General features: G+C 37.2%; 1 protein-coding gene across 2 annotated transcripts; it reads left to right on the top strand.

Moving 5' to 3' along the window:
• Positions 1 to 7: 7 nt before the first annotated feature.
• Positions 8 to 27,514, top strand: adam19b (ADAM metallopeptidase domain 19b). Of its 2 annotated transcripts, none has more exons than XM_083560770.1 (23): positions 8 to 377; positions 552 to 649; positions 1,272 to 1,342; positions 12,200 to 12,278; positions 14,883 to 14,959; positions 17,994 to 18,198; positions 18,352 to 18,417; positions 18,769 to 18,840; positions 19,639 to 19,805; positions 19,940 to 20,024; positions 20,124 to 20,263; positions 21,060 to 21,237; positions 21,320 to 21,409; positions 21,506 to 21,701; positions 22,245 to 22,350; positions 22,433 to 22,646; positions 23,090 to 23,167; positions 23,545 to 23,656; positions 24,936 to 25,071; positions 25,182 to 25,269; positions 25,351 to 25,587; positions 25,746 to 25,834; positions 25,924 to 27,514. In XM_083560770.1, the coding sequence occupies exons 1-23, from the start codon at positions 254 to 256 to the stop codon at positions 25,952 to 25,954; spliced, it is 2,739 nt and encodes a 912-aa protein (XP_083416896.1). In that variant the 5' UTR covers positions 8 to 253; the 3' UTR covers positions 25,955 to 27,514. The 2 variants fall into 2 exon arrangements, with proteins under 2 accessions (XP_083416896.1, XP_083416897.1); XM_083560771.1 differs by having other exon boundaries at positions 12 to 377; positions 25,351 to 25,578.
• Positions 27,515 to 27,947: the final 433 nt, after the last annotated feature.

Here is a 27,947-nt window from a genome sequence, read left to right as displayed (position 1 = left end):
TGTGTGTGTGTGTGTGTGTGCGTGTGTAAGAGAGAGAGAGAGAGAGAGAGAGAGAGAGGAAGAGAGAGGGCGGGACGCCCCTCTATAAGGCTGGAGGAGATGCGCTCGATCCTTTTACCGGATTGCATATGAAACACGTAAACCATGGCGCGGTTTAGAAGCAGATAACTGTGGCTGTGTTGTGTGTGTGTGTGTGTGTCTTTGTCGGTGAATTCACTGCAGTCTCTGTGGATCTGTGGTAGCACGGGACAGGATGGCGAGGCGCGCGCGCGGGGGGCGCTGTGTGTTCGGCGCGACATCATTGCCGTACGGCGCGCGCCCTTACACCGTGTATTTCATTGTGCTTTTGCAGTACACCGTCTTCTGCCTCCACACAGGTGAGTGTTCAATCTAACCCCAGATTCACACACACCGTGGATAATGCAAATGATGCATCCCAGGTTTTTACATGTAGTGTCCACTTTAAGTGATGCAGCGCTGTGTATTGCTTATTTACAAGCGCGCGTGCGTGTGCGTGTGTGTGTGTGTGTGTGTGTGTTTTGGTGGATCAGCGCACGCGGGCGTGCTGAGCAGTTTGGAGCGCTATGAGGTCACTTACCCTCAGTGGCTGAACCCCAGAAGCAAAAGAGCAGCTCATACACACACAAAGGTAAAAAAAAAAAAAGAAAAAAAAAAGAAGAATGAAATAATGCAGTAAATAGAAGAGTCAAATAGTCACACAGACTCAAATACAGGCCATAGTTTTATAACACCAACAACAACAATAGCAATACCACATTATTATTATTATTATTATTATTATTATTATTATTGTTGTTGTTGTTGTTGTTGTTGTTGTTGTTGTTGTTGTTGTTATAAGTATTATTATTAATAGTAGTAGTAGTAGTAACAGTAATTGTTAGTATAACAACAATAATAATAATAATAAAGGCATAACAATGATTTTATTATTGTTAATATTATTTTACTTGCATGTGTCATTTTAATCCAGCTTAGCTCCATATATACAATTCAATAAAAGTAACAGTTATTCTTAAAACAAATATTTAGGCAAAGCTTTAAATTCACATTTTATTTGTCACATAAACATATAAATTCATACAGAGTACAACATATGGTTTGATTTCATTCCATTTCATATGACACAAGCATTAATCCCCAGCCCTACCTAAAACCCCTAACTCATTATCATTCTGCAATTCTGAGACCAAGCTGAATTGGGTATTTTAATGGCATTGAGAATAATTATGAATACTTTCTTCCATCATCAGCATCCTTCAGAGGCAAACGTCAAGATTACTGCAGAGGGAATGGAGCTGGTTCTCCAACTCCAGAGAAACGAGTGAGTGACTGCACTCTGTGTGCTCTTACAATGATTTAAATCACTTTTCATGTTGATCAGTTTGGGATGGGGTTTGCTGAATCCACCAGCTTTACTTGTGTATTTCATTATGGGTTAGTAATACTATCTCAATCTATAAATACATGTCTTGGGATCGGATCAGATCCTGAACAGTTGTCTATTATTGTCGGTGTGTTTACATTGTGCATTTTTGCACAGAACCATAGGAGACTGACACCTGATCCTTCTGCTCAGGGACGCAGGAAGTCAGGCATATGGTGTCATGGTCTCATGTAGCTCCGGTGAGAGTATGGCCATTAAGTTAAAAGCTGACTGCGCCTCTTTGATGACCAGCGGGATAGAGTGGAAGCAGAACAGGCTTATTATTTCCCAGTTTTGTCAAAACTTTAATAGATAAATGCTCCCATTGTTCTGGGTGGCGTGAGTGATCTACTGCTAAGTGTTGTATCTGTTGCCTCTGGTGATGCTGAAACCCCCCATGGCTCCAAGCTTTATCTGATTAGTCCAAGCCCTCATTAGCAGATGGAGATAGAGGAGTGACGTTCCATTCAGAGTGTGACTCCATAACGTCTGGCTGTGGATCCCCCAGGGGAAGCACCAACTGCTGTGTCAATCCAGGGAATAAACACCCATGCTGGAGCAATGTATATCCTTAGAACTATTTGAGCCTATGAAAGCCCAGTAAATCACAGTGACAGAAGTCTTCAGTTAGTGGTCCAGACACAGACCCAGCAAAGTATATGAGTGGAATGAGGTGAGTACTTGCTAAGGAATATGTAACAAATGTGAAAGAGATTCTAGTCTTCTAAACATGATCCACTACAAACACTGTAAATTTAGACCTAGTGTAGGGTTTATCCAACCATATATATTAATGTGATGATTTAGTTAAAGGAACTAATCAGACCAGAAGTACAGGGCTAGAGATAAACTATATTGGCAAAAGTATTGGGTCACCTGGTCATAAGTATGGTATGTGATTTTTGAGCATTGCATTCCACATTTAGTCCAATTTGCTCTTATAATTCATTCCATTCTACTGGGAAGATGTTTCACTAGATTTTGGAGTGTGCCTATGGATATTTGTGTTCATCAGCCACAAGCTATTATGAAAGTCAAATACTGATGTAGGTGAGGTGAGTAGGCCTGGGGTGCAGTCAGCATTCCAATTCATTCCAAAGGTGTTCAGTAGGGATGAGATCAGAATCCTTTAGCAGGCCACTCAAGATCTCCATCTCCAAAGCATGTAAACCATATCTTCAAGGAGCTCACATTGTGCACAGGGGCATTGCCATGCTCAAACAGGTTTGGGTTTCCAAGTTCAAGTGAATTTGATTTCAGCACTTCTAAAGATATAATTATACAATCGAGTGCCTCCAGCTTTGTGGTAACAGTTTGGACCCACATAAAGCAGGAAAGGTCAGGCGACCCAATACTTTTGGCAATATAGTATATAAGGTAAGACAATTTTATTTACCCTTTTCTGGTCTAAAATGGCTAAACCAAACAATCAAAAAACTGACAATAGAATGTACAGAAAGCTTTAAAACAGAATGTTTAGAGATAAATTGACAGAATCATTGTGACCATTCTCTTTATTTGGATTTCCTTAGTTCAGAGTCCTTGGTGCTTGTAAAAAAAAGGCTGCTGCTGTTGTTTAAATAACAGGCGTTTTTTTTTTCAGTATCTCCCAGTCTCTCCTATGACAAGGCTGGTCTATACACGACACTCTCCAGATCAGCCAATCAGCATCCCGAAAGTGTTGCTCAGGGGATCGTTTGTGACTCTGAGCTCAGTCAAGCCCATCAGCATGCAAAATATTTTAGAGACATTCATCTATGTTGGATTTAGAGTGACTGTGAAGAATCCACACACCTACAAACTCAAGCTCAGTATCACATCAACTTAATTAACTGAAAACTGAGTGTGATGACAATAAAGTGGTTATTTCCACACATCTCTACTAATGTCTTTAACCGGACATCCTGTAGCAAGCCTGTTGTTTTAAAATAAATTGAAAAGAGCCACTGGAAGGTAGGGTAGTTGCTTTTCTGGACCTTTGCAATCAAGGAATTATGTGTAATTATGCTTTTACTTGTATGGCATTAGGACACTTTGTGAAACTGAAATGGTTGTGGGTAGGGATAATGTTATACAGCATTTCCACACTGTTTCACATCTGGATCAAGATCCTTCCTAAAAAATGTGTTTTATTGCTCTCCACACCCACATAGATTTAAGCTTCATAGTTGTACTGTACATAAATTATACTGTGTAGCATTGAACATGTTATTCTATGTCTAGCTTTCTTGGAAGTAATTGCTTTCATTCACTGCTTTATTTACTATACTGTGATAAAAGGGTTCCATAAGGAACTATGTGCTACATGACAACGGTGTTGCTGAAATGAAGGGAAATTGCATAAATGTGTCTTTTTTTCTCGGGTACAAGTAATGGCATTTGGAAATGTTTGGTTTCTCTGTCCTCATCGTTCACTTGTCATCACAGGAGCTTGTGTGAACTGATAAAAAAAAGAGCGATTCACGATAACTCTCCTTTGATCCTTTAAATCATTAACTTCTCACTGCAACTGCTGTCCATTTTAACTGAAGACACAAGTAAAGAGAGATACTACTTTTTAACCATGGAGTCTTTATTCCATGTTTGTGCTGTAGTACTGTTTACACCCTTTCCCATCACCCCCGACCATTACCATTCTCACTCTTGCTTTCATCTTTATGGACTACATTTATCTTTTCTCTGCATTTTTTACACCCCCCGCCCCCCATTACCGCCCACCATTAGCTCTTCCTTTCCTCTTAAATGTCCTCTCTATCTCACTCTTGAAAGGGGGAAATCTATGATAATTTCATTTACTTACCTCCGCGGACCAGACAACATCCGTCCAATATCTAATGCACTTATGCAGTTTGACATATAACAAGCTAATATCACAGGGTAAATCAAGAACTACTCCACAGTGTTATCCGCCTGGTTTTGGAACTTTTGTTTTTTCCTTGCAAGATGGATCATGACAAATATTCCTTATGTTTGTTTAGATTGCACAACTTTTCTCACACTGAACTCAACCTTTATAGATATAGAAAATTTTTCCCCCAAACCTCCAGTTCTCCTTGTGTGCAACAGGGTGCATTCATCCTGAATAGAAAGAAGCAGCAATAAATATTCAGGAGTTTGTAGTTAGTGGATGTCTTCCAACTCGATCTGTCTCAGTCATGGTGTGTGTGCGTGTGTGTCTGTGTCTTTGTGCTGTCAGCGTCTCCAAGCTTTTAGCCTAATGAATGCCTGGCTGGTCAGTTCAGACAGGCTGTATCTTACAGAGCCCATTTGGTCGATTGCCAAGCTGAGCCGTGCTGACTCAGATCTTGAATGGAGAGCAAGAGGCAGGAGCAGGAGAAAAGGGCATGCAGATCTTCAGGAGAGCGATGGAAAACACACAGAAATTGTAATTGAGATTTACACTGTGAGCAGAAGCACTCTCCAGTTGTGCTCAGGTACCACCTTCAGGTCTAAATGTTAAAGCAAAAAAAAAAAAAAAGAAAGTAAAAAAAAAGTAGAAGAGTATAAGAATAAGTTTTTTTTGTTGTAAGATTTACTGAAAGTTAAAATGTAAAAGTATATAAAGGTTCAGAAAGAAACATTTTTAAAAAGTGTTTAGTTTAATGTGGCAGAACTGAGCACAGAAAATTGTTAGGTAAATGTTATGCTCAGTTACTTTCTAGCAATACATTGGCCCTCCATTTTTCCAGCTGAACCAATTTTCAATTAGTTGAAACAAATAATTTGTTTGATCATTGTCTGTTACTGGATTAATCAAGATACTGCTGGGTATAGTGACTCTATGTTTAGGTGCTGATAAGAAGGGTGATGGAAAAAGGGGAGAGTGTAAACCATTTGCCTGGCAGACAATTCACACCTCTCCATAATAATGCTGTTACCAAGATAAAACCTTTTTTTATAGTAACGCATTCACAAGTGTCTCCTATCGAATGGGTAGTAAACTGGTGTTGTGGAGTGTATTATCACAGATAAATTCAATTCTGAGCATGAGGTTGATTGGACACACATCCTATTCATATTGGTGGCAGTGTGGAGCTATTACCATCAAGCTGGGTTTCAGGTTTCAGTATAATTGATAGCCCAACAAACATTTCAGAAACCACACAAATACCAGAAACTAGACAAAGTAATTCAATGGCTGGAAGATTTTTATTAACCATTGTATGGGTAACAAGGTCTACACAATGGAAATGGTTCTACACAGCATAGACAAACCGACTATGCATGTACTTATACTTTGCATTTTGTTAGCTTGTATATTTATATTTAATTCATGTGATTTGTTAATTATCTAGGGGGAGCATGAGGCAACAGGATTTCCTTGTTGTAGTAATAACTCTTTGAAAGCTATTAGAAATAGCTTAAGCTTAATATTTTGATATCTAGAAAAGCAACCAAATAAATAGATCTTTGAAATGATCTTTCAAAGAACATGGATATATATATAAAACAGGACAGACTTGGCTTGTTGCAAGGTTATTTCTGGTCATGTCTGTTGAAACTAGCCATTGTAAATAATCACTCAGACTGAAGACACATGAGCAGGGTCTCTGTAAGTCCTCCTGCTCTGTGTTTGTTGTCTTCCACACTCACATGCCGGGAGTCCATCACATTCCGACTTGTCTTCTTACCTCACGCGACTCCTTCATCACTCAGTAGACTTTCGAAGAAAAAAAAAGTGTGTCTCTGTTCACACACATGGTGGCCTCACTAAGGGTTTTTGGTTCCCTGCTAATGTAAATGTTTGGATGTTTAGGAAATGATAATAAATAGTTCTGGCTCTGGTAAAGCTAGTGGAGACATTTTATATATACTTTTTTTTTTATTTCGTTTTGTCTTCCTGGTAGGCTTGGAGATTGGTTTACATTTTTTTTCCACATAACATTTTGTGGTGACCCCACACACACTTAATCATTGGTGACGTTTCTCAAGCAGTGCCCTCAAGTCCACCATTTCTTCTTTTGTTTGATGTCAAGTTCTCTCTTTCTCCACAACCTCATTAATTTGTGAGCCAACCGTAACATTTCCTTTATCTATTTTGCTTTTTTCCTCCTGCTGTTTCTTCTTCTCATTCTCTTCCTTCTCCCCCTTTCCATGTATTTATTTATCATTAATTTTTAATCTTTCTCTTATAACTCCCCTCCCTCTCTCCCTCTTCCACTGGGGTGGTTTGGGGTGATGTCATTTAGCACTAAGAGAATGTTGCCCACTGACACCCTTCTAAAATGATGAAATGAACTCTTTGTTTCAGCCATTGCCAGACAGCAATGTCTCAAACACACAGCACTAAATCCTTGCATAGTTTGGGCACTAATCCCAATGCTTAGAGCTGCCTGGTGCAAAATCAACTCAGTTAATTTTGCAGTTTGGTGGGTTGGCATATTAATAGACCAGTCTCATTATCTCCCGCTTAAGTGATTCAGGCAGACCAACGGAGAAAGGAATTAAAAAGAAAACAGGAAAAGACTTGCAAAAGTAAAAAACACAGGAGAAAGTAATGGGTCTTAGAGGTGAGGCTATAGGTTAATATTTTGAGACCAGACATAAAGGATGTTTTTGGTCATCATTTTTTATTTATTTAGCCTATTACTTAATGTGGCTTTTCATTAGATCATGTCATAACTGAATTAGAAGTCTAAATATAATTAATGATTATATTTCTAAATCAGATCTAAAGAAACACGACTTATTGCTTATATACTCTATATAATAAAGTCATGGTCATTTTTTAATAGCCACATATGTGGCTCTGTAATAAAAGGAAGAATTGAGAAAGAAAGAAAATAATGGAGGAAATAAATAAAATTTAGAGAAAATAGAAAAGAAAGGAAACATAGATTGATGGTTTGATTTACCAGTACAACAATCACCTCTGATGTGTACAGTTTGTTATATCAGTGTATTTATGTTTAAAACTGATTGTCATAGATATCAGGCATAATGAAAATTGTGTACTTAGATGTATTACAGCTAAATCAGAACCTTGTCATACACATTCCTTGTTCAAACGCTCGCAAAAAGAGTTAACAAGTGGAGAAAAGTCTTCTTGTTAATGTCGGCTTTGCAATAATGATGATTCCTTAAACATAGTGTTGTCATTTGGGCTACATGACATCATCAGGTATCTTAGGGTCAAAGTGCTGATCTAGGTTCAGCCTCACTTTGTACTGACCCTGTATCAGTATACTCGGAGAAATGTAAACCAACCAAAGCCCTAAGAGATAGTTTTGCTTATGGTACTTCTTTATCCTGTGGCTAAATTGGTACATGGCATAGTCTGGAGCTTGCAAAGCTTCTTAATCTGCTGCCATCAGCAACTGTAAATACATTTTAAGCTTACACAGCCTCCCATAATACAGTGGTCTATTTTTGACAACATGTGTTTTATGGTGTTGCTCTGTATTGAGAGGTTAGTGGTTGCATGGAATCTCTGCCAGCGTACCACTTAAAAAGGCCAGCTCAGTAGTAGCATTTCTACTACACAGTATGTCAGCCACTGAGCGAGACACACCCACTCTCTTTCTCTGTGCCTATGAAGGGTAAAGCAGAATGATTAAAGAAATAAATGTTTTGATAAATTTTGCAGCAGGGTAGTGGTCATTGAACTTCTGAATTTAAAATGAATCACACCAATAAAGTCAGAAACCTCCATTTCTGTCTTGAATAAAACAGACACATAAAGACCTCAGACAAAAGCCTTAAACAAAATGGCAGTCCCGCCTTATGCCCAGTGGAAGAAACTTGTTTTATGCAAGTCATGTGATTCTTTTGTTGTGGTGAACAAATTTGGGATAAAATTATTTTAGTTTTGTACTTTTATGCATGTGACTTACATACATCCGACAGGCAAATGATTCCAGGATGTTTCATAAAAAGGATACATTGTGTGTGTGTGTGTGTGTGTGTGTGTGTGTGTGTGTGTGTGTGTGTGTGTGTGTGTGAATATTATGATGGTAAGATTCACCGATTCACATTGGAGCATGGGCATAAAAGTTAACGATGTTATTCATTAATTAAAAAATTATGCACTTGCTACAAGTTGGCAGTTGTATATCGTGATGCATTGTTTTAAACATATTTGCATCAGTAAAAAATTTTTTATATATAATTATTAGTAGATGCGTTATACTTTTAATATTTAGAAAGTGATCAATAATTTGTGACCAATATTTTATATGTAGATTGATTTCTCCTTACTTAACTGCTTCTCAAGTGTGTTCTCTCAGCACCACTGTTACTATGTGCACTGATACACTACAGAGACCGAGGCGTGTCCTGAGAGCCATTTAGAATACAGATTAACATTGCAGAGGTAGAGCTGCATCTTCTCGGAGACAAAACAGGAAAAGAACGTCTGGTTTTATTGATTTATTTCTTTGTTTTGTTTTATTCATTTTTGCCCTTCAAAGGCCTGTGGGTTTGAACGGAAAATGTTTTAGAAGTCAGAAGGCACTTAAGTAAATTTATGATTTACTGTATGTCTGAACCAAAGAAATAAAAGTGAACTATCTGTACCATATTGAATTGCATTGCATCCTATCAGTGGCGGGCCGTCACAGCCAGCAAGACTTACTTAATATATTGTTGTCTATTAATATGTATTAAATTATTCCCAATAGTTTATTCTCTTCATTTGTTATTCTCAAGTGCAACTGAGTGTCTGTTTACATTGGAGTGTCTATCTTTCTTTCAGAGACAAAGACATATGCCTTGAGCTTTCAGAATCAGCAGTGCAGGCACCTATTACATACAGTACAAGTTGCTTGAAGGCTGTTGCTTTAACCCATCAGGTTTCAAGCTGATGGCACTGGGGCCATCTAGCAGGCACACAATAACATGGGCATTGTGTAGTTTGATTGGATGGCCAGAGAACGCACTATGAAAATTAAGCAAAAGGTCTTGCCCGTTTGACAACAATTTAAATAACTATACAGTGATGACTTCATCTTAACAGGCTGGTGCGTCAGTTCATAGTCATGTATAATACTCTAAACCTCAATGTAGTTCCCCTTTTGGGTCATTACACTAACAGCTAAGAGGCAGCATTTTTTCCTTCATCATTTTTAGCTCTCTATGTAATGAGAACTTCAATAGATGGCCATTGTTCTGATGTTGCCTCTGGAGCAGTTCAAGTGCACTCTGTGTTGACCCCAAACCATGTTCAAACCCTTTAGAAAGAGAGTAAAGTCTATGCTTAGCTCTTAACTACCCGCAGTGCTTTGATGACCAAACCTGATCACAGTGGCAGGATATGTTACCAGTTTCTTTAATTGTGTGTGTAATCTGAAGTTATAATGGGAACTACCGATCTGTTACCAGTAGAACCTAATTAATTTAATGATGTTTGTTCACTGAAAAATTGTCCAAAAAGAAACTTTGATTTTTCTTATTGGGTGTTTATTTTGTGTGATTTTGCACATGCACACAGTGAAATAGGACATGCTAACATCATGCTTTGCTCTTGCACTCATGCCTTATTTATTTAAAACTATACTAGTCAAATAATTACCAAATACTGCAAATTTTGCTAATTATAACATTATGACCAGTGAGAGAATAAGATTATCTCTTCATCATGGCACCTGTATGTGGGTGGGATATTAGGCACCAAGTGACAATTTTGTCCCAAAAGTTGATGTGTTAAAAGCAGAAAAAAGGGGTAAACGTAAGGATCTTAGTGTGACAAGAGCCAATTTGCGATGGATAGAGGACTGGTTATGAGCATCTCCAAAACTGAGGTCCGCAGTGGTCAGTATCTATCAAAAGTGGTTCGGGGAAGGAACAGTGGTTAAGTTGTGACAGGGACGTGGGCAACCAAGGCTCACTGATACAGGTGGGGAGCGAAGGCTGGCCCATGAGGTCCGATCCAACAGACGAGCTACTGTAGCTCAAATTCCTAAAGAAGTTAATGCTGTTAATGCTCGAAAAGTCAGGACTGTTTTGGCAGCAAAAGTGGGACCAACACAATATTTAACATAATGTTATGCCTTATCGGTGTACATGTGACCAGCTGAGCACTGGCCCTTTTGGTAACAAATGACAGCAGTATATTATTATTATTATTATTATTATTATTATTATTATTATTATTGTTGTTGTTGTTGTTGTTGTTGTTGTTGTTGTTGTTGTTGTTGTTGTTATTATTATACTAGACAAAAGATTAAACCTATGCTAACTAGTTCAAACCATTTTATATTGTCTGACGTCAGTAAACCTGGAGCTCATTTTTTAAAAATGTGTACCAGTTGCCAGTTGCTGCATTCATATGCTTTACACAGTGTCATTATTCCAGCTTATCCTTAAGGCTGATGCCCTGTCAGACCTCACTATTAATCATAAGGTAGTTAATGTTAAAGTGCATTGTAAAGCTATTTGCTGGTATGGTTGGTGCTCTGGTGTTGATTAAATCTATTGCCTTCTGAAAACCAGCTGAACTTAATATCTGAAAGCTGAGTAATAGAAGAGTAAAACATCCATTTTGTTTACAAGACAAGAGGAATCAAAAGATAAAATTACCTCAATTGTATTGAGCCATTGGGCCATTGAGCCATTGGGCCCACTTCACCAATTGCATTCACACAGACACACAGACACACAATGACTTCCTGTAAGAGCTAAAAAAAACCTGTTTGTTGCTTATAGCATCTTTTTGGTAGCTGTAGCTGTGAATCGCTAAATTTATTTCTAGATGCTCTGAGCTGTCCTGTTACTTCTGCTTTCTTTCATGACATTGTTGCAGTTAGTAGCAGAAGTAAATTTTTCTTGAAAGTGAAGCAAAAACCTGCAAATGTGAGATGCCCCAGTGAGATGTCTGGCACAGTTTATTGTTTTAAAGTTTTGTGACATGTCTAGTCAAAAAATAAAAATAAATGTCTGGCTGTGTTTGATGCTTTTTACTTCAGAGAGAAGTGAGGCTGCGCAGGCGGTAGCACATTGTGGGTGGTTCCAGTGAGGTGGTCATGAGGTCGGAGCCCAGGGGAACTTGAGCATTTCCAGCAAACTGTTGGAGTTTTCAGAATAAACATCACCTCCTGACAGGTCTAACACTTACCAGTCACTATCCACTGACAGATCCAGTGTTTGTCTGGTGAAGGTGGAGGAGTTGTTACACAGTGCATGGTGGAGGTCTAAACATCCGCTTGTCAAGCAAACATACGCATTTCTACGGTCCATGTGGGGTGGGAAAGATTTGATGTTTCGCTGAAGGTTCTAGCTTCAAAGAATAAAACCAGTAGTTAGTCAATTCTACTGTCATGTCAATTCCAATGTATGTCAGATTAAACAGTCTGAAGGTTGTAGACAGAAAATCTAAATATCTATGTATAATTATTGTAATCTATTTGTAAATACAGCTTATAATTGTAGGTCATGCATGTTCTTTGTTGGAACCGATTCATGCTGTGCATTCCTCCAGCCCCACCCCAGCAAGTGAAACCCCAAGCGGTTATTTTGGTCAGGATGAAGGTCACTAGTTATTCCTGACACCCTTAACACAGTGAGAATTCCTGCCTGTTTGATCAGCTGTCGAAAACCAGGTTCCTTTTACTAGGTTAGATTAGTTAATATGGCCTTTCATTTGAAAAGAAATTGAAACATTGGTGTCTTTTTATTATATGCCAAGAGAGCAAGCAAGAGGAAAAGACTGTGGTCATTTTACAAATACTAAGTATTAGGATCACTGGTTATTAATGTTACACTATAGTATAGTACAATATAGTATTCTTTTAAATGTTCTCCCTTGTTTTTTTTTTCCAGAGAGCTCTTGGCCACTAATTATCAAGAGATATGGTACGGACCAGACGGTGCACGTTATTTCTCTAAGCCATCTATTAAGGTAAGTCCATTCTGCACATAGCATCAGCAATTCACTCACATCTGCTCAATATGGATTGACTTAGCAGAATGTTATTTCTTGTATAGTTATCAGTGCATAAAATGCAGCTTCATCCTGAATCATATTAAATATGTTTATGTATGATGTTTGTAGGCATTATGGTGATAATGTGTTGGTCTGTGTGTATTATTTCATCAGCCACACTGACCTCACAGGAACAAATATTAGCACAGCGACAAACTCATTGAACTCAGACATACTGATCCTACAGGGTTTCTTAGTTGCTTTGAAGCATTTCTTAAACCATCCTTAATATTTGCAAACTAGTAAGTGCATTTACAATATACAGGCAGCACAATACATTGGCTATCTTGCGAAAGCCTGTCATTTTCTAAAAATCTTCAGTTTATCTCTCAAAAGTAAGTACATGTCATTTCCATCAGAACGAAAAGTCCCTTTGCCATTGTTCACAAAATCATCATAATGTTTAGGATGTTGTCAATATGATGGCATACAGTTTCTGGATTTCTTGATATAAACTATGGTTTGGAACACAGTGACTAAAAATGCAAATAAATTACTTCTTCTGTACAGTATATATGAATTTCAGCAGCACAAATTTATTTATTTGATTGCATAATTTATTTATATTGATTTCAAGAGACCGGACAAGAGTCAGACTTTTACTGTACTATACATGTGTTTGTTTGTTTCTTGGTTGTTCTTCCACTTTCAGAATTTATAATTCTTTGTTTTGCTCTGTCTGTATACACTCTCCAATTAAAGGATTTCACCTTTGACCTGTTTTAGAGAACTGGTTGATTATTGGTTGATCTGCTGCTGTAAACTCTCCTTCATTAGTGACATTCAAGATTCATCTGTGCAATTTATCAATTCAAGTCACATTTACAAAAAGGTTTAATAGAAATTTTAGATTACAGATGATGACAACTGTTTTAACCATTTTGCATTCAATAAACTATGCAATGAACTGATGCCGAGATGTTTTGTGGATTAAGACTATTTAGCTGAAACCAGTATAATTTATTTTGATTAACATGAACATAAACAACTGATAATGTAGGAAACAGCACACAATTGTACACAATTGATTAAATAAATGTACAAAAGCATTTTTCTTATGATGAGCACAAATGACTAAATGATGTGGAGGTTGAACAAGTAGTTTTGAGAAATTCATTTCTGATCTGAGAAACTTGTACTTTCAATCAACATAACATAAACAACTGATAAAGTAGGAAACAGCAGACAATTGTAGACAATCGATTAAATGATGTACAAAAGCATTCGCAATTTGATCAAAGCAACAAGAAATGTTCTTATGTTGAGCACAAATGACTAAACGACACAGAGGTTGAACAAGTAGCTTTGAAAATTTCATTTTCGGATCTGAGAAACGCTCCAAAGCAACTGAGAAAAACCGTAAAAGCTTTAGTTTTTACGGAGTGCTTTAGTTTTTAGGAGTGCTAGCTCAGAAAAATGAAAGAACAAGAGTTTATTTTCCCTAATTTTTCTCATTTATACCACCCCAATTGTTAAATATCATATTAATGAGAGATCCAATTTGACTTTCGGTTTTTGATATAATTTGAATGCATCATAAATCCCACTGCATGACTGTCAGCAAGAGGTCAGACAGCATTGTTGGGTATGTAGGAAACCATTAACTTGAGTAAGGACATGTCATTAAAAGAACAAAATACAATAAAAATACATATACAATTCCAGAATTTAATTATGAAGCATGTCTTGGATGTGAATAAAGAGCACATTTTAATCAATATACAAGTTTTTTAGTATGGAGCTAAAGTGAATTTGGTGAATGAACTTTTGTTTTGTTGTTTTACTTTTACAGTGCTGCTGTCTCTGACATGCAAAGCATTGCTAGGTTTTTTTTCCACAGAAGAGGATGAAGTCATTACCATGACCATAGCTCCTTTCTGTCACCTGTTTTTTTTTGTTTTGTTTTTTTATAGCTAAAACTATGTTGTTCATTACTGGAAACAAAAAAAACTTATTAAGAATCTTCTGGGAAATTGATGATGCTAAATTACCACACTGAAATCAATCATGCGTTATTCTTAGAAAATTGGTGGGAGCCAGCCCACAGATCTAACTAATTATAAAGCAAACAGCATATTTTGAACCATGCAAAACATTTTAGCCTTTTAAAGTCCAGAGTGATATTTAGACGTAAATAATTTTATTCAATAAACTTTCTTTTCGGCTTCTCCCGTTAGGGGTCGCCACAGCGGATCCTCCGCACGTTTGATTTGGCACGTTTTACGCTGGATGCCCTTCCTAACGCAACCCTCCCCAATTTATCCCGGCTTGGGACCGGCACTAAGAGTGGCTGGGAATGGTTCCCTGACCGGGAATCGAACCCGGGTCGCAGCGGTGGGAGCGCTGCATCTTAACCACTAGACCACCAGGGGACAAATAATTTTATTCAATAAAATACATAAATTATATAGCAGCTAATAATGGAACTAGTATTGGCTTTATAGTTACAAAAGAGTTTGAATGCTTTAATCGGAGGCTAAACTGCCTCTATGATCCTGCTGTGTGTGTGCTTGATTTCAGGATCATTGTTATTATCATGGCACAGTGAGAGGAGTGAAGGAATCCAGTGTTGTTCTCAGCACTTGTTCTGGACTCAGGTAAGAACAACTGTAACTGTTGTACGGTCACAAAATTTCTTCCTTCTGTAACTCATGCAGATCTTGTTTGTTTTACTGCATCTATAAGAATTATTCATAGTCCATATTAAGTAATACGCCTTACTGTGAATGACTTAACAATGCAGTGGGGTTTTCAGGTATTAAATTGATCATACCAGAAAATGAACTTATTCAAAGTATGGTGTAGGGGCCAAACACATTTCCACTGATGCAACAGACATAATGCATTTCCTCTGTCAATATCCTCTCATACAGATACCACATGACTTGGTGTGTGGTAGTTTATCTATTATGAAACAATTGTAAAGAAGACAAAAAAGAAGAAAAAGAAGATGAGTTTACTAGATTATTCACATTCTGACACCTAGAAATGATCACTAAACAGTGTGCGACTAAAAAAACAAAAATCGAATTGTGGCATTATATTAAACCAACATACTCTTGCTGATGCAGAAACTTCATGAGTTACAGCTACAATGTAAATTGACAGCTTTATTCTGTCTCTCATTTGGATTACGCCATAGTTTATTTTTGTAATTATCGTAGACAATAATTGCAACACATTTGCATGTTACTGTAAGTCTTACACTACTATCGTGTGACTTGTGGGAGCGAAGCCGTCGATGCTTTTTTTTTTTTTTATTGTTAACTAAATAATACATTTACTTTGCTGCCTGTGATCGTGAACTTAATTTTTAATGGCCAACTCCTCAAGAAAAGGTTTATGTATTAAATTATTAATTTGTTTGTTTTTTTGAAAATAGCTTTGCAATGGCTGATTAATTGTGTATTAAATCTATTAAGATGTAGATTTTAAGTCCTTTTGGGCATGTGTGCGTAAGTGAGAATACTTCTATGCATATGTCCCTATTCAATCTATATATATACTTTTTGCCGAGCTCTTTATTGTCCCACTTTTTTTTTTAGTGAAGCTTGGTTTAGTTTTTATTCTTAACTATATTAGATTGTTTTAACACCTTGCTGAATGCTTGATAATATGCTTCTAGGCAGTTTTATTTTGAGTAAACAGGCTTCCTGTTAATGTTGAAATAAATGTTGGGGTATTCACACATGAAATGATGAAAAGACACTGGGCTGTCACTTTAATATAATTCTAGTGTATAGCTACTGCTTGTTTATGGATAAGACAAAAAACATGGCAGGTAATGTTGCAGTAAATCTTCAATAACTGCAGTTTCAGTGCTATGCAGAGTTTCTGGGTCACCCCAGTTCTTAGTTCACTGAGTTCAGCAAAGGCAAGCGTAGCTGGATCTCTGGGCTCTGAGTGGGATGACACGGCATGTATGGAGTGTTGTTTCATGTCGTGTGTTATGTGGAGAAGTCAGCTTCCTGCCTGCGTTAGACAGAGGAGGCAAACAGGCTAACATTGATTGACACCAGAATATCACGTCGAACAGTGTGGGTTGAATACATTTACAAATTGGGCATCTTCTGGAACACAGTTGATGGCACTGCCTTTGACATTGCTTCCTGAATCTCTAGTTACCCATTCTTATGCTCTTTTGGACAGATGTGCACACACACACACACACACACACACACACACACACACACACACACACACACACACACACACACACACACACACACACACACACACACACACACACATTCCTCCATCTCCAGAATGCCTTTTGCAGCTGCAAACTATACCTCATCTTAAAAACATTTAGATATGTGTGTATATTTGTCTGTATTTATCTGTAATTGTGCTTGATTAAATTTATTTTTAGTATTTGTTGCTTTAATTGTTTCATTGCTATCTATTAATGCAAAGTTTTCTATATTTATAACTTAAATATAAATGTATAAATTATAATTAATATAATGAGCAGTCTTTTGTTTGTGTGTGTGTGTGTGTGTGTGTGTGTGTGTGGATCGTCCAAGGATTGGACATCTGCAATTTAGTTTTTTGTTTGTCTTTAAGTTTAGATAATTCCATGTTTTGGACTGTGTGTGTAACTGTGTGTGAGTGTGTTTGCATGTCTTTTCATGCATGTGTGTAGGCTGGGAACTGCTAAAGCTGCACACTCTAAGCAATTGGAAACAATGCCCTCTTTTTTTTCCAAGTAACTCTGGCAGCTGTATGTGCTGTAAACTTCAGCTGGCCATTAAATAAATACTATCCTCCTGCTCCTCCCACTCATCTGTGACTATTTAAAAAAAATACGGCTTCATTTATTTTCTCCTGATGCAGCCTAGGAGCTTATTATCTTATGAAGATATAATGATATAATGGCCGAAATTATTAAGCGTCTGCACAAACATGCCTTACATCCAGACTGTTCATTGTACTGTATATAATCATTCATTTTCAGTAACTGCTTTATTATAGTCAAAGATACATTGGGCCCAGGGCTAATCCTAGGCGCAAGGCAACAGTAGACCGAGGATGGGAAACCTGTGAACACTGCACATAGACATTTGCCTACACATAAATAATTAAAAGCAATTTTTTTGAGAAGCCATGTAATCTATGTAGTGGAATGTTTTTGGAATAGTGGAGGTAACCGGAGAACCCAGGGGAAACTTGCATACGCATCCATTCATGTCTAGAATTAATGTATATACATATATGTATATGTTCTATAGTTTATACTTTTTTATTTATCTCCTTTTTTTTAATCCCTATATTCTATTTCTTTTTTCATGCTTATATGTTGGACAGTCCTATAAAGCATTTTACTGCATGTCATACTTTGTATGTATGTAAATGTGACAAAAAAAATTTAAACTTAGAACTTAAACTATTAGCCATCCACAGATTGATATTAGTATTGGCCATTCAGAAATTTTTCTATTATCTTTTTTTATTAGCCAGGAATCGAAATAATTCATAATTCCACATCCTTATACATATATAAGTGTGAATAGTGAATTTGATTCTTGAGATTTTGACTAGAGAGGTACTGTAGCTTTCTGTGCTGTAGACAGAGCATTGAGCCTGAGACTAGTACTTCTGTCAGTCATTTTGTGTCTTTTCCATCTCTAGGGGCATGATCGCCTTGAATGGCAGTGCTGTGTACATGATTGAGCCTCTGGCCAATCACAGTGTCTCTCAGGGCCATGCCGTGTTTCGTGCTGAGAGCCTGAAAATACCTATGAGTACCTGCAGCCAGCACCGTGGAGTAAAGAACCACACAGAGAGACTGGATGAGCTGATTGGTGGGATTGCACAGACTGGTCATGCATCTAGGGTGAATTTATATTTATTTAGTCATTATCAGTGGTTCAAGAAGCCCGATCTTTATTTTTGTCACTGATGCACACATTAGATAATTGTATCAAATATTCAGAACAAAATTTGAGTAATTAAATAATAATTTCATTATTTGTGGGTTAATTCGTAGGTAAAGAGAGATGTCAATCACAGTATGAAGTATGTGGAGCTGATGTTGGTGGCTGATCACACTGAGGTAAATGCAAAACCAAATCAAATCAAATCAAATTATTCAATATTTGATGCAGTACAGTAATGATGCAGTAATCTTATCTGTATGTGGGAAAAAAAATAAGAAAGGTGACATGCTAAACACTTTGATTAATCTGTTGTTGTGAAAATTAAGAAGATCTTTAGATTTGGTCTTGTTTCTGTAAGGCACTCGGGTGGTGCCAGAGATCATAACCCGACTTCCGTTCATTATTGATTTGCCTCTACACTAATGGAGGTCATAATGTGTTTTTGTGTGTACTTGTGGCCTGAAGGCCACAGAGGTCTGACATAATGAGAGGAATGACATAATGGTCACATTTTTGCTCTTCTACAGTTTGTAAAACATGATAGAGACCTGGAGAAGACAAAGAAAAAGCTTCTTGAAGCTGCTAACTATGTCGACAAGGTAGTAAAACAAAAAATCAAATGTATTCTTTTTTTTGGTTACAAATATATTACTCTGCCTATTTTATTCATTTCAGCTTTGCATTTGTGTACTTTTAGCTTCTTTTTTTAACACAATAAAGCAATAAATGATATGCTAGTAATGTAAAATTTTTTATTTTATTGAAAAGTGTAAATTGTAAATAAACCCAGATTTTTATAGTATTTTATTAGAAACTACTAAATTTGACTACCTTCAATATACTGTCATTTGCTATGGTGTTTTATTTGCAGAGTATACTGTTAAAATAAATTTGTACAGATATTATTTGACTTTTTTTGGTTTGCAACACATTTGCTATTAGACTCATAAGGTTATTTGTTGTTCTAAATTGAATGATGTATTGTTTTTTATATCTGCTGTATATAGTACAATATACAGTATATTAAGTAGTACTGAAAACTAGTACTTATGATTTTGCAATAAATGTATTGCTGTTTTGCATGTATCTGGAGCAAAAGTTAAACACCTAAAAGCAACAATTATTGATTTAAATGCTTTTGAATTAAAATATAAAAAAAAAAAAACATGAATGAGTATATGCATAATGTATGCATCAGTCTCTTTAGTCTTATTACTTACTTATTAACCTCTAAGTTAACAAAACATCTATAAACAGACTGACTACGGTCAACTTTTTAAACAGAATTAAAGAATCCAATTACAGTGGCATTTACCAGGTTTACCTCTATAAAAGCAACAGAATAAAGGTTACAAATCATATATCTTTAAAACAGTGCAACTTTTTAATCTTTTCAGTATTACAGAACATTGAACATCCGTGTTGCCCTGATTCTGCTGGAGATTTGGAATGACAGGGATAAGATCAACGTAACACAGAACCCGTTCAGCACTCTAGAGGGCTTCCTGACATGGAGGATGAAGCAGTTGCGACAGATGCCAAATGACAACGCACAGCTCATCACGTCAGTCAACAGCCGCTTTTCACACAACAGCTTTATAGAAAAAAAGTCAAAAAAGTGAATGTAGAGTATTACATTTATTGTAATTCATGTGCATGGTGCGAGTAAGAGCTGAACTCTTATGCTGGCTTTTTTAGGGGTGTGGCTTTTCAGGGTACCACGATAGGACTGGCTCCTCTTAAAACCATGTGCTCAGAATATCAGTCAGGAGGAGTTAACGCGGTAAAACAACCTGCAGTTTTATTCAGAATCTCTATCTCTTTTCCATATGTACATGCCTCATCTATTGCTTTGTCTCTCTTTTTTTTCTTGACTTTTTAGGACCACTCTGAGCTAGCATTTGGGGTTGCTGCCACCATGGCTCATGAGATGGGGCATAATTTTGGGATGAACCATGACAGCGAGGGCTGCTGCCAGACCCATCCAAATGATGGAGGATGCATCATGGCTGCAGCTACTGGGTCAGTACGCAGCTACTAACACATACAGTTAAAAAAAACACACTCGTCTCTCATTTCCTTCCTCTAGCTTATGAATATTTAATATATTGAGATATCTTGTTTCATGCAACAGGATTTAGTGTTCAGTTTAAATGAATACAAAAGTTTTTTAGCTTATACAAATAATTGGGAAAATTTACATTTTAGAATCACTCTTTCCTCCTCCAAACCAAACATCGGTCCTATCCCAATTTTATTACCTAGTTTTGGGGATGTTCACTATTTACATTTAAATCCATTTAACGCGATTATTTTCAGCTATCGATTTATTTACACTTTATTACATTTTGCTTCAGTAAGTGCTCTCTCCTGGTCAGAAACATAATGCACCAAGAGCATAGAATAGCCAAGCAATACTGGCCATGATGCATGACTATACCCTCAAATGTTCCTTTCTAGGGACAATTTAGATTCACCAAATCAGCATGGTAGGAATCCACAGAAACCAGATAAACCACACAGACACTAGCAGCACGTGTGGAACCCTCCATAGTGTAAACCGAGCTCAGGATCATACCTGAACTGAGAGACAGCTACGCACTGCATCGTTGTGATTGGTTTTATAGAATGAATAAAATAATGGAATGTACTAAGGACAGAAAACCTTTTCTGTACTGTTCTGTTCTGTACTGACTTCCTATTTCTCTATTTTGAAGAAATGCTGTCTTGTGGTTTTATGCGCTCTATTTCCTGCCAGGTGATGAACTTTGAATCTGAACTCTGCTCTGGTTGTTTTTTCCTTTCCACTTGTCTACAGGCACCCATTCCCTCGTGTGTTTAACCAGTGTAACCAGGCAGAGCTGAAGCGCTATCTGAGCTCAGGTGGTGGGAAATGTCTGTTTAATCTTCCAAACACACGTGTAATGTACGGAGGCCAGCGCTGTGGCAACGGCTACCTTGAGGAAGGGGAGGAGTGTGACTGTGGAGAGGAGGAGGTGAGAGGGGTACCTTCTTTAACTTCTGTTGATGAGATTATTTCGTTTCTCTTATCTATTTTCTCTTTATCTGGTGTTATAGGAATGTTCCAGTCCATGCTGTAACGCCAATAACTGCACGCTGAAAGCGGGTGCTGAGTGTGCCGATGGCATTTGCTGTGAGAACTGCAAGGTAATTTAGTCATTCATAACGCTTTTAATTAAGACATCCTGAAATTAACAATGTCATCTTTCTTGACATATAATTTCGTGACTCATCTCCTCTTAGCTGAAGAGTCCAGGAGTGCTTTGTCGCCCTTCCTCGGGTTCCTGTGACCTGCCTGAGTATTGTGACGGTAAATTAGAGTCCTGCCCTGCAAATTTCTATCTGATGGACGGCAGCTCCTGTGCACATGGCATTGCTTACTGTTACACAGGCATGTGCTTGACCTTGGAGCAGCAGTGCCGCTCTCTCTGGGGGAAAGGTAAAACCGCTCAACCTAGAGAAATTTATCCAGGATATTTCTTTTAGCTGATTTATGAGTTGAGATGAATTCTAGGTGTATAGAATGCTTATGGTGCAATGGTGCACTATATTTTAAGCAATGTAACAACAGTGCAATACAGGATTATCATGGAACATGTTCTGATAGTATAAGTATAACTATAATATAAAAGCTATACTATGCAAGACAAGAAACAGTGCAATCCAGATTTATGTTACATACAGTGATTACATGAAAATAAAATATATAATGTATATAAGTACATGAATGCCTGGTATGTGTTTATATCAGCATGCAGTGTTTAACATTATTCTTTTTTTTTTTTTTTTTTTTTTTTTTTTTTTTTTTTTATGAACAAGATTTTAAATTAATATGATACACTTTTGCACTACTTGAACCTGAAAAAGAGTTTAACGTACAGCTAATGATGCAAGTGAGCATGTGTCCTAATTCATTTGGCTAACAGTTTTAACATCTGAATAGCACACGAGAAAGCACATGGCTCTCTATGTCCCCTCACAGATGCACAGTCTGCTCCGGATCTGTGCTTTACTGAGGTAAACAGGGCTGGAGATCTCTATGGAAACTGTGGGTACCTCATGGGTAAATACAGGAAGTGCAATGAGAGGTGAGCATCATTCACAGAAGACTCTTTAAACTCCAGACAATACAATGGAAAGATGCACATTCACATAGGTTTTCATTCTAAGGGATGCTAAATGTGGCAAGATACAATGTCAGAGTGCTGCTAAGAAGCCTATTGGAACCAACGCAGTGTCCATAGACACCACTATCCGCTTTGGAGATCATTCGGTCCAGTGTCGAGGTACGCATGTCTATCGGCCTGGCAAGGGAGAGGACAGTTTGGGGGATACGCTCGACCCTGGGCTGGTGATGACCGGAACCAAGTGTGGGGACAATGCGGTGAGTACTGAGTAAATGTTGTAATTTAATGAAGTAGAGAAATGGATGCAAGTGCAGAGATATTATTTAAAGACATGAAAACAAAGCAATTTATGAATAAGTAAAAAACAATGCCATAATAAAAGAGCATGAAGACAAGGTCTGTGAAAACCAACAACCATCGTTGGCAAATGTGAGATAAATAGATGTGCTAATGAACAGAAATGTTATTCAGGTACAAAAATTCATGTGACACGAAACAAAGACAGGCACTGGCTGATGGGAATCCTAATACATGGTGCTTAGCCTGACACATCTAGTGTAATTATTGTCACAAGAACCATTGCCATGTATGTTAATGCGGCCTTCTATCGTCCGCTCTCTCTTTTTCTCTCTCTCTCTCTCTCTCTCTCTCTCTCTCTCTCTCTCTCTCTCTCTCTCTCTCTCTCTCTCTCTCTAAGCAGATATGTTTTGGTGGTGAGTGTCGCAATGCATCCTTTCTGCAGGCGAATAAGTGCAATGCCAAGTGTCGTGGTCATGGGGTAGGTGCTAAACCTGGTGGACTGCCAGTGTTGATCTGCTAGACCTTTAGCCCTTTATTATATGGGTGGCTTGGCTTCAGAAATTCCACTTCCTATTACCCTGTTAGCTCAGCTTCTGCTTCAGTTGTGCAATGTATTACACACAATCCATGTAAAAAGGAACAGAACCACTTCAGGAATGGTTACTATGTAGTCAATTGCGTAGTAGGTCATAAGTTTATACACCTTTTTTTAAACACTTCAGCAGTGTGTTAAGTATGTGCCACACAGGCATGAGAATAGGTAAAGGCATTACAAATAGGTTTTTGATTTTGAAATAAAGATGATGGTGATGATGACAGGACTGTTGCATTAAACTGCCATGCTTTCTTTTACAGATGTGTAACAACAATCATAACTGCCACTGTGACACAGGCTGGGCACCGCCCTACTGTAAGGAAAAGGGAAATGGTGGCAGCATTGACAGTGGCCCTGTTACACCAGTTAAAAGTGAGATAAAGACCTATGCATACATACATATGTATTTGAATACCTAAATAAATATATACATACATATATATATACATACATACATACATAAATATAACATACATACATAAATACACAGACAAGGCATAATATTATGAACGTATAACATGACCGGTAAGTGAATAACACTGATTATCTCTTCATCGTGGCACATGTTAGTGGGTGGGATATAAAATGGCAGCGTGTGAACATTTTGTCCTCAAAGTTGATGTGTTAAAAGCAGGAAAAATGGGCAATAATAAGGATTTGGTCAAGTTTTTGGGCCAAATTGTTATGGCTACACAACCGAGTCAGAGCAAAAGTGTTCCAAAAAAGGAACAGTGGTGAACCAGCGACAGAGTCACGGGGCGGCCGAGGCTCATTGATGCACGTGGGGAGCGAAGGATGGCCCATGCTATCCGATCCAACAAACGAGCTCCTGTAGTTCAAATTGCTGAAGAGGTTAATGCTGTTAATAATCAACAGTCAGGAATGTTTTGGCAGCAAAAGAGGGACCAAAACAATATTAGGCACTAATACTAGGATATAAAGTTATGCCTGGTTGGTGTATATACACAGCACACCAAAATGCCTAATATTCAGTTCAATATTCAGCCTGCACTCTACTTATACATTCATCTAGTATTTGTGAAATGCTTTTAAATATTATTTTTGTTTTTCTGTACATTGAGGTTCAAAGTTTTAGATCTATTTGAGAACCTTAAAAAAGAATCTCTAAATGTTATTGGTCAGTATCCAAACCACACTAATGTCAAATGATTCCAAGGTTTCTAGTTGTATTTGTGTTTATGCATATGCAGTTGATTTTTATCTTTTGCAATCTTAGAGAAATAGCCTTTAAATGCACAAACACCTTGATTTCAGTACTCAGGACTGAAATGCCACTGAGGTGGATTATAATTCAAGGTTTGAAAACATGTTTGTGTTTAATGGCAAAACTTTCTTAACTATTCTAAATGTATGAATGAATGATCATTTAATTGATTGATCATTTTATCTGTGCAGCCAAAATGTACCTCATTGGGGCATTTCATGTTGAACACCTGAAATGTTACTATTTTATTGACTGCAATGTATATATTTTGTTTAAATATAAACTAAACCCAAAATGAATAATTTTGTAAAAAAATATTTTTCCAGGATATTATCTTTCAGCATTATTCATACATGTCTGTTCCTTAATGTGGTCTATGGCAGCTTCTTGGGTTGTGGGTGTAAGTGGCTTTATTTGATGTTTCAGGTCATTTACTTGCTTTCCTGGTGCCCCTATCTGTGGTCTTAACCTTGGTATTGGGAATGGTGGTCTGTTGGTGCTGCAAGCAGAAGCTTCATACTTTGAAAAACATGGCTCACCCCCCTCGTCAGACATCCTTTAAGTAATACTGAAATTTGTAGCTTTATGTTGTTTATATACTTAGAACTAACAATATTTTACCCAATACATCAAATGAGTGTTTTAAATGCATTAACTTGATTTGGTTTTCAGTGTCCAAGCTTCATCAGACTCCAGAACTGTTGCTAGTGGTCATGCCAACCCAACATTCCAGCTAAAGAAACCGAATACGGACAAAACGGTAATGTTGCCCTACATATTGGTATGCTGCTTTAGAAATGTAAATACTTCATAGTGCCATATTATTGTGATTTCTCCACAGGAGGCTAGCAAGCAGCCAAATCCAGATGGTTCACCGAGACAAAGACCATCCGTTGTCCGGCCTATGGCCAAACCACCACCAGTCCCAGCATACGCACTCCAGCAAAAGAGTCCTTCACTCCCAGAAACCAGCTTCAGCCCGTACCCAACTCCCTCAGTGGCACCAAAACCTCGACCAAACCCTCCATGCAGACCTCCTCCACCTCGTCCTGATACCAAACTTAATCAGGTCAAAAAGGTGTGTTTCACCTGAACCAATGTCAAAAACCCGCATTCACGCATAGCAAAGAAAACAGCAAAACACATTACTAGTCAAGGATGTTTAAACCTGAGATGTTTTAGGTTGTATAAATAAACCTTTCTTGGTGGGTTTTTTTGTTTGTTTTTTTTTTATAGGAGGATCCATTTAGAAAAGGGCCTCAAATATCGCCAGCATTGTTGCAGAATGGCAAGTCCAATTTAGCGCCCTCTGCTGGATATCTCAGGTAATCCAATCCAGAAAACTAAACACAGCCTAATGTGAGGTTTTGTCCTCTAAAGAGAAGGAAAATGAATAACCTGTGTTATTCTTCAGGAATCAGACTAAAGCTGGAGGAGAAAGCTGAGTCTTTTTCAGAACTTCGGAGAGAACGGGCATTACTCTTCTATGCAGAGGACTCTCAAAACGGCATACTGAAACAACCTGCAACTTTTAGGCGTGTTTACATTTTCAGCATTGGCTGTGGAGACTGCCTACATCCAACACCATGTTTGCCTAATACACTTGAAACCTGAAGTGTAATATACGTGTGGCATTTAACTTAGCTTCAGTACTCTTCCGATGCTCACGTGCCATATTTGTACAGGTTCTTTTATACCTTTTAATTAAAAAGACTGTACAGAACAGGAACAAGAGACACATGTTCTAGATGTTTCAGCATGCGCATTCAGAATATTCACAGTATGTCATGCTTAAAGTAGACTGCACGCAGTATTGAAAATCAATGACACTTTGTGTGAGCAACACACTTAACTGGAATATCGGACATGTGTTTTGCAGTTGGTATATGAAAAAAGGAAATGTATAGCAATAATAGTCAGGAAAAAATGTGATTCGTTGTAAAGATTTTTTGCAGTAGACTGTTTTGTTCTTGTGTTTTTCCCTACTGCCTTTTCTGCTTCTCTTTTATTTTACCGCTAAATTTATCAGGAGAATAATTGTAATGCTGGACATTCTATATGTACACAATGCAAAAGTTTCAATTGTAAATATTCTGTAACAATCTAGTGAGGTAAGCCTGACTAAGCCTGCCATTTTTGACTAAATGCTTTCTTTTTGACAAATGGAGAACTTGACAAAATGCACCTTATGCTGTTTACAATAAGGGCATCAGGGAATGTACAGAAGACACATTGTAAAGTAAAGACATTTATCTTTAAAATGTTTGTTTGCTATTATAAGCAAAATAAGGTTCTCTAAAAGATACTTCCTCTTAATACCATCACAGTTCATACTGCTTTTTTTCATCTTCATCTGCCAGCTGAAAGTTTCTTCTGTGAAAACAGCTAGATTTTAACGGAGGTGTCATCAATTTTGTTTATTATAGTAATGTTACATTTGTAAATGCTCAAAATCTAACATGGTGTATATGGTTTAATCAGCATACATCCTAACAGCTGAATGGGCCGAGGAGTAATTATAATTTTTTTTATTCCTTCTTCAAATTGAAAGACTGAATTTTTTTTGTTTGTTTCCATTTTTGTTTTTTTACACTTTAAAGTTATGTAGATCATGCATTAGAGGAATGTTGATTGACTGTGTCATTGTGCAGGTATATCCATGCCATAAACTAGGGACCATGTAAAAAGAGTAAAAACACTGTGAACCTTGTGATCATGCCTATTAAACATATAACAGCATTTAAATATAACTGGAAGGACCATTCCAATGATGCCTAAGATAATGTAGTGCTATGGACTAATGACAATCTGTTGTCCTCGGTTCTTTGGTTTACACGGACCGTGTGAGACATGCACTTTCTGTTATTAAGGGGAAATTTTATTGTGTTATTGTAAAAAAAAATGTAAGTGTCATAGTAAACTAATCATGGAACTGGATTGAGCCAATGCCATGGAAAGAAGATTGTTGCAAAAGCAGATCAAATAAAGCTTGAGGAAAAACGTCATTATTTTTTTGGCATCCTCTTGGGGTTTGATTAGAAGTTAATTTCATTATAATTTGAAAAACTGACTGAATTAACTGAATAGGTAAATAGTTTTTATCTGGGCCTGAAAGAAACAGATAGAGGAACAAAACAACAACAACAAAAACAACAATAATGATAATAATAATAATAATAATAATAATCCTACTACAATAACTATGAATACTGGAACTAATACTAACTAGAAATTCATTTGATTTACAACTACTACTTTTACTACTAATAATAATGATAATAGTTATTATTATATGTTGTATTCATAATCTTTACCAGTGCAAGAACTACAAATAAACAAGCAAATAATTAATAAATAATATGGCTATAACTAAAAAAAAAAAGAAACAACAGTCTAAACCTTTTAAACTAAATTAGTCATTTTATATTTTAATTAAAT

Source organism: Silurus aristotelis (genome assembly GCF_946808225.1).
Source record: "Silurus aristotelis genome assembly, chromosome: 14".
In the NCBI taxonomy this organism is placed as follows: Eukaryota; Metazoa; Chordata; class Actinopteri; order Siluriformes; family Siluridae; genus Silurus; species Silurus aristotelis.
The sequence above is the reverse complement of the archived record's forward strand: the minus strand, read 5'-3'. Positions and strand labels throughout refer to the sequence as shown.